This window comes from Orycteropus afer, unplaced genomic scaffold, assembly GCF_000298275.1.
Source record: "Orycteropus afer afer isolate SDZICR_OR568_19922 unplaced genomic scaffold, OryAfe1.0 scaffold00143, whole genome shotgun sequence".
NCBI classification, from domain to species: domain Eukaryota; kingdom Metazoa; phylum Chordata; class Mammalia; order Tubulidentata; family Orycteropodidae; genus Orycteropus; species Orycteropus afer.
In genome coordinates, this window is record NW_006921730.1 from 3,280,104 (window position 1) to 3,287,434 (window position 7,331).

At 37.1% G+C, this 7,331-nt stretch overlaps 1 protein-coding gene across 1 annotated transcript in view; it reads left to right on the forward strand.

Annotated features, from left to right (window-relative positions):
* Positions 1 to 5,074: 5,074 nt before the first annotated feature.
* The window catches only part of SENP7 (SUMO specific peptidase 7), a 245,214-nt gene continuing 242,957 nt past the window's right edge, over positions 5,075 to 7,331 (forward strand). Inside the window, exon 1 of the mRNA XM_007945774.2 lies at positions 5,075 to 5,173. Within this exon, the coding sequence (XP_007943965.1) occupies positions 5,084 to 5,173 (90 nt within the window). The 5' untranslated portion in view covers positions 5,075 to 5,083. The remainder of the gene's footprint in view (positions 5,174 to 7,331) is intronic.

Sequence of the window (7,331 nt, forward strand, 5' to 3'; positions counted from 1 at the left end):
GATAAGTTCCTTGCCAGATATGTAATTATCAGCAAATAAGAATTTGTTGCTGTCATTTTTGTCATACGCTTTTCCATGGTGTCGATTTCTTTGTTCCATATAATTTTCTATGCTGAGCTTGTTTTGTTTATGAATCATGTAATCACTTCCTTCATTGCTATTGTTTTAGTATTTGCTGAATACTTACGCTCTTCCTCTTTTTTATTTTGATATAAAGGTTTATCATTTTTTTTTGAGGTTACCCTGTGATTTATGTAGCCTTTCTTCCCAAGTGTAGAACAATCCGTTCTATCTTGTAGTTATCTTGACTTCCCTACCATCTAGAGGTTCTGTAACTACATAGATATTTTCCCCTTTTTGGTTTGTAGTCGTCATTTGTTGGTTGGTGTCTCTGGTTCCCTGTTTACAATCTTGTAGGCTTATTTACTTTGGATACTTCCATAGCTGGGTTGGTATCTGGGTTATATCATCATGTGTGTTAATGGCCAGTTGTTGTTGGCTGTTGTTGCTTCTCTGTCCAAAGGGCTTCCTTTAGCATCTCCTGTAAGGTTGGTCTGGTTTTAACAGATTCCTTTAATTTCTGCTTATCTGGAAATGTCCTAATTTCACCATCATATTTTGAGGGACAGTTTTGCTGGGTACATAATTCTTGGTTGGAAGTTTTTCTCTTTCGGTGTTTTATATATACCATCCCACTGTCTTCTTGCCTGCGTGGTTTCTGTCAAGAAATCTGAGCTTAGTCTTATTGGTTGCTCCTTGTAGGTAACTTTTCATTTTTCCCCATGCTGCTCTCATGATTCTTTCTTATTTCTTTTGTTTTGGTGAGTTTGATGATGATATATATGTCTTGGTGTTTTTATTTTGAGGTCTATCCTGTTTGGGGTTCGTTGGATTTCCTGAATGGGTATATTCTCATCTTTCATCATATCAGGGAATTTCTCCTCCAACAAATCTTGGACAATTTTCTCAGTAGTTTCATTTTTCTCTTTCTGTTCTGGAATTCCAATGACACATAGGTTGTTCCTTTTGATGGTTTCCCACATGAACCTAAGGCTTTCTTCATTTTGTTTTGATCTTTTTTCTAATTGATCCCTTTCCAAAGAAGTATTCAGGTATTTGTCTTCAGTCTCATTAATTCTGTCTTCCATTGCATCAATTCTGTCTACTCTTTTGCCCTTTCAATGTGTTATCTATTTCACACAATTTAGTATTAATCTTCTGGATTTCTATCTGTAGATTTAGAATCATTCCTAATTTTTCATTTGTTTTGTCATTTTGTTGTTGTATTTTCTTCTGAAATTCTTCTAGGGTTTTGTCTGTGTTTTCCTTGATCTGTCTCTCAATCTTTTGAAGATACCTAAATATAATTCATTTGAATTCCTTATCAGGGAGTTCCAGTGCTGCATCTTCCTCAGGGATGTGTTTTGGGTCTGTATCCTGGTCCCTTGTTTCTCCTGCTTTATCTTGCTTCTTTGTGTGGACTGTGATGCTGTGTTGTCTCTGAGGCATTGTGACATTTTTGTATTTATATTTAATTGGTGATTACATGTTGGAGTGACTTGCCCACAATTTTCGTTTTCTTTGTTTTGTTTGTATGTTATCTACACAGGCAGGATATTGTGCTGCGCTCCTCTATTCAGTAGTTGACAGCACTTGTACACTCACTCCCTGTCTCCTTTCCTGTTGTCAGCCTCTCATATATCCATGGAGAGCCTGGCAAACAGTCTATTCTTAGGTCTCTGGAAGCTGAATGAGAATGCTATCACTTTAAAATCCAAAATCGTTGCCACTTGTAAAGATTAAAAATGGCTGCCCCCTTGGTCACTTTAAATATCCAAATTGGCTGCTGCTTGTAAACATTCAGAATTGCTGTGCCCTTGGTCACTTTAAATATCCAAAATGGCTGCCGCTTGTAAACATTCAAAATGGCTGTGCCCTCCATCACTTTCAATATCCAAAATGGCTGCCACGTGTAAACAGTCCAAAACTCTGTGCCCTCTGGACAGCAAAAAGTCCACAGCTCAGGTTGTTTGCCTCCTTGCTGTTTCCCTTCCTAGTCATAGGCCACCAGAGCAGTTGTCCCTGCAGCCCTTGGTGACCGGGACTGATTTTTAGGTCAATTCTCAGATCCCAACACCACTTGGAAATATTCAGGCTGTTGGTCTCATCAGAGTAGTTGACAGTCCACAGCTCCGACTGCCTCTGTACTCACTGTTTTCATTCAGGTTTTTCCACTAGTTGGTACCTAATCCACTTCTGCATAGTTCCTTTCAAAGCTCAGGGTTCCAGGATTATCTTCTGTATCTCTGTTAATTGGTTTTTCTTTTCTTTGTTAAAGAGGGTCTGTGTCACTTGTCTGCCTATTCCTCCATCTTACCAGAAGTCCATTAGTTATTTCTTACAGTATTTTGGTATACTAAAAGTATTTCTTTCTGTGTAAAAGTTGAGATATTTAAGTTCTGAACCAATGATTTCAGACTTGTTGGTTGTTGTTCTTAGTTGCTGTTCAGTCGGTTCTGATTTACAGCGACCTGTTTACAACAGAAAGAAACATTGCCTGGTCCTGCACCATTCTCGCAATTGTTGCTTCAATTGTGATCGAGTCCATTGCTACTTCCACTGTGTCAGTCTATCTCACTGAGGTCTTCCTCTTCTTTTGGTGACCTTCTACTGTACCAATAGGATGTTCTTCTCCAGGACTGGTGTCTTCTGATAACATGTTGAAAGTAATTGAGACAAAGTATCACTTTTTTGCTTTTAAGGAACATTCTGGCTGTACTTCTTCTACAACAGATACATTAATTTTTTTGGCATTGGTGTATTTAATGTTCTTCGCCAACATCATGATTCAAAGGCATCAATTCTTTGGTCTTCCTTATTCATTATTCAGCTTTGGCATGCATATGAGGCGATTGAAAATAACATAACATGGATCACTCGCACCTTAGTCTTCAGAGTGACATCTTTGCTCTTGAACACTTTTGAGATCTTTTGCAGCAGATTTGCCCGGTGCAGTACATTGTTTGATTTCTTCACTGCTGCTTCCATGAGTATTGATTGTGGATGCAGGTAAAATGAAATTCTTAACCAACTCAGTCTTCCCTCTGTTTATCATGATGTTGCTTGTTGGTGTAGTTGTGAGGACTTTTGTTTTCTTTATGTTGAGGTGTAATCCATACTAAAGGCTGTAGTCATTCATCTTCATTAGTAACTGCTTCCAGTTCATTTTCAACAAGCAAGGTTGTATTATCTGTGTATCTCAGGATAATGATTCTTCCTCCCATCCTGATGCTGTGTTCTTTTTTATATAGTCCAACTTCTTGGATTATTTGTTCATCATACAGATTGAATAAGTATGGTGAAAAGATGCAACCCTGATGTTGCTGTGGTGCTGCAAGCTATGCCACTGGTATTTGAAATACCAGCAGGGTCCCCCATGGTTGACAGGTTTCATCAGAGCTTCTAGCCTCAGAGTAGGAAGAAGGATGTGGCGTTTTATTTCTGAAAATATTGGCCACTGAAGCCTTATGCATAGCAGTAAAACACTGTTTGATATAGTGCTGGAACATGAGCCCCTCAAGTTGGGAGGTACTCAGAATACAAATGGGGAAGAGCTACCTCCTCAAAGTAGAGGCGACCTTAATGTAAATGGACAAAGCTTTTGGGACCTTCATTTGCTGGTGTGGTATGATTCAAAATGAGAAGAAACAGCCACAAACGTCCATTAATAATTGAAATATGGAATGTATGAAATACAAATCTAAAAAAAATTGGTAGTTGTGAAAAATGAAATGGAACACATAAAGATCGATAATCCTAGGTGTTAATGAGCTGAAATGAACTGGTATTGGCCATTTTCCATCAGACAATCCTATGATCTACCATGCTGGGAATGACAGATTGAAGAACTTGTTGGTATAACTTCTAACTTCATTCATTCAGTGTATCATGAGCCACCCACTTTGGAGAAACAAAGGTGAATATACAGGGTTCCTATGAGTTGGAATCGACTAAATGGAAATGGGTTTGGTTTTGGTTCCCTTTAAGGAAACTCCACAATGTGACAGAGCTAATGTCTAAGTAGTTTTAATATAGTATGATACATACAAGTAAATGTTGTTGTTTTTATTTGCCATCGAGTCAGACCTGACTCATAGTGACCCCACCTTGGGTTTCCGAGGCAGTATCACTATGGAAGTAGATTGCCCAACCTTCCTTTCGAGGAGTGGCTGGTGGGTTTGAACCTCCAGCCTTCTAGTTAGCAGTCAAGTTCTTTAGGCACTATGCTACCATAGCTCCCAAGTAAATGATAGAAATATACCAAAGAAATATACCAGAGAAAGGAATCCCTTGGTCTGTGGGGTCCTGCACCATTCACTTGTGTGGCTAAGGGAATAATTTTGAGCAGCATATGGAGTACTTCATCAGGGGAAAATAGAGGGACAGGCATTCTTGATTGAGGGAGCAGTAAGTCTTTACAGAAACGGACAGTCCCATCTTTTTTCCATGGAGTGGCTGGTGGCTTTGAACAGCCAGACTTCAGTTAGCAGTCGAATGCCGGAGGCACTAGATCACCAGAACTCTTTATGCAGAGGTCTAAGGATGTAAAATTATATGACATATTTGGGCAATGCTTAGTAACGCATTGTGGTTAGGAATAGAGTTTGCAGTGTGTGGGTGATGTGAAGGCGACCAGATTGTAAAATATTTTATGTGTAAGTAATGGGGTGCTGTGTTGTATTTAAGTATTGTAGCCATAATTAGATTTATGAGAGAATGCTAGGGATAGCATTTGATGGATTAGAAAAAGACTGTAGGCACGAGAGTGTTAGGGAGCTGTTGTGATATTTCATGAACCTACCTTTATACTCAGTAAAAGGTTTTTAGTGTGTTTTTGCTCATAAAATTATATTAACTGCCTATGAATTAATTACTAAATTACAGAAAATTTAAATTTTAGAACTTCTAAAGTAAATAGTGATGTATTTAATGTAGGACAATACAATGGTTCTGTTACCCAATTCAGGTCTTATTTATATTTCAATTAAACTCATTTCTTTCTCACTAGTTTCGGATTACAAAGATGTTAAATGCAAAACCAGAGGATATTCATGTTCATTCATCACTGTCCAAACTCAGAAGCTCAGGACGCTGGAATCTCCCTTTGCAGGAGGTAATTAAAACTAATTTCTTTTAAGTATATCATTTTATTTAGTGTATTGAAAGTGTTTTAATAAAACAGATTTTTAATTTCTTACATGTCCTATTATGATTTTTAAAGTATTTTAACTAATGCAAATTATTTTTTTCTTATGTATATTTATATGATGCACTGAGATTGGGGTATTCTTCAGTTTAAATCTAAGTGTACCTTGTTATGCACATATGTTTTATTTTACATGAAATGTAAATCTCATTATTGTAAAGAAATTGTACTTTAAAATTACTAGAGTTTCAAATTTAGTAGAATCCTTTGCTTTTTGTTTTTCCTGTTTGCCTATTTTAGAAATGTGGGAATGTGTTTCTTAAAGGTAATGCAAGTATATTTCAAAACATTTTGATTATAAATCTAGACTTTGATTTTGTCATTGTTAAAAAAATATTAATAGGGCTCTAATAAATAAAAGTTTAAGATTGCACTATGTTGTTTTTACTTATTGATTCATCTCTGACTTACGACTTTATGTATAACAATGAAACATTGCCTGGTCCTGTGCCATCTTCATGATCATTGCTGTGTTTGAGTCCATCATTGTGGCTGTTGTGTCAGTCTGTTTCAGTAAGAGTTTCCCTCATTTTTGATATCAAACTCAATTGACTTAACATACTATACAAAGATACTGTTCTACATCTTACTTTTTTGGTGAGTAGTGACTAGGGTCTTAAAAGCTTGCAAGTGGCCATCTAGATGCAGTGATGGGTCTGTCCTCAACCAGAGCAAACAAGAGCAAAGAAAACCAAGGAGACATGGACACAGTTAGTCCAAGGGACTAGTAAACCATGTGATCCTCAGCCTGTATAACCATGGTCCAGAAGAACTACAGGACTTGGTACTAGAAGAACTAGTGGTACTCAGCTACCACTGTCAACCACTAGGAAAAGGATAAGTGCAGGAGATCTTAGACAGGATGGGAAAACAATGTGGAACAAAACTAAAAATCATAATAAAAGACCAGTTTTACTGGTCTGATGGAGCCTGGTGAGACCTCAGATACTTTCAGGTCTGGAATTGTACTCATTCCCATGGCTTCCAGCCAAACAATAGGCAAATAAGGTGAACATTTACATCAGGTAGATACAGCCTTCAGAGTGATCAGTCATGGAAGAACAGAAGGGTAGCATTTACACAGGGAGATAGCTCAGGGGGCAGGAATGCATAGGAAAGGCGGACACAGGAAAGAACTAACTACAGGGAGGAGGTAATAAGAGAGCTGTTACATTGTGGGGAATAGCAGTCAGTGCCATGGAACAAAATGTGTATGAACTGCTGTATAGAAAAATGAATTTCTTCTGTAAACTTTTCACCCAAATCACAATAAAAATGGGGGAAAAAAAAGTTTCTTTTATTTTTTTGCTGATCCTCCATTTTACCAAACATGATACCCTTTTCTGTAGATTGGTCTTTCCTGATGATATGTCCAAAGAAAGCAAGCTTAAATCTTGCCATCTTTGCTTTTAAGCATCCTGGTTGTATTTCTTCTAAGTGTGATTAGTTCATTTACAGCCTATGATATAGTCAATATTTTTGCTAACACCCCAGTTAAAATATATCAGTTTTTCTTTTCCAGCTTTTTATGCTAATGGGGCTATTGAAAAAAACCATGGCTAGCATCAGGTGCACTTTAGTCATCAAAGAGACGGTCAAAATGATAGCCCCTTAGTATTTTTTTTTTCCTCTACTTTTACATAACTCATGGTTAATTTTTTTTTCCATGTTGTTGAGTTTATTATGCACTTTTATGCTTTTTATTTTTAGAAAACTTGAAATATTCCAGTTTTGTATATGCATATTTAATTGATTTTAATACTACATCGTAGTCTGTTGAATACAAACAAAAGCTAAGTTTGTGCTTGAGGTGAATTCTGACTCAGAGATCCTATAGAATAGAATAGAATTGACTCATAGAGTTTCCAGAATTGCAAATACTTGCTGAAAAAGACTGCCACATATTTTCTCCCAAGAAGCCGCTGGTGGGTATGAACCACTGAAATTTTGGTTAGCAGCATAGTATTTAGATGTACTATAATGTCAATAATACTTCCTTATTGAGTGACATATCAACAATGGTATATGTACTTGGGCTTGTGTTCTTGTATGTATGGATGTATGT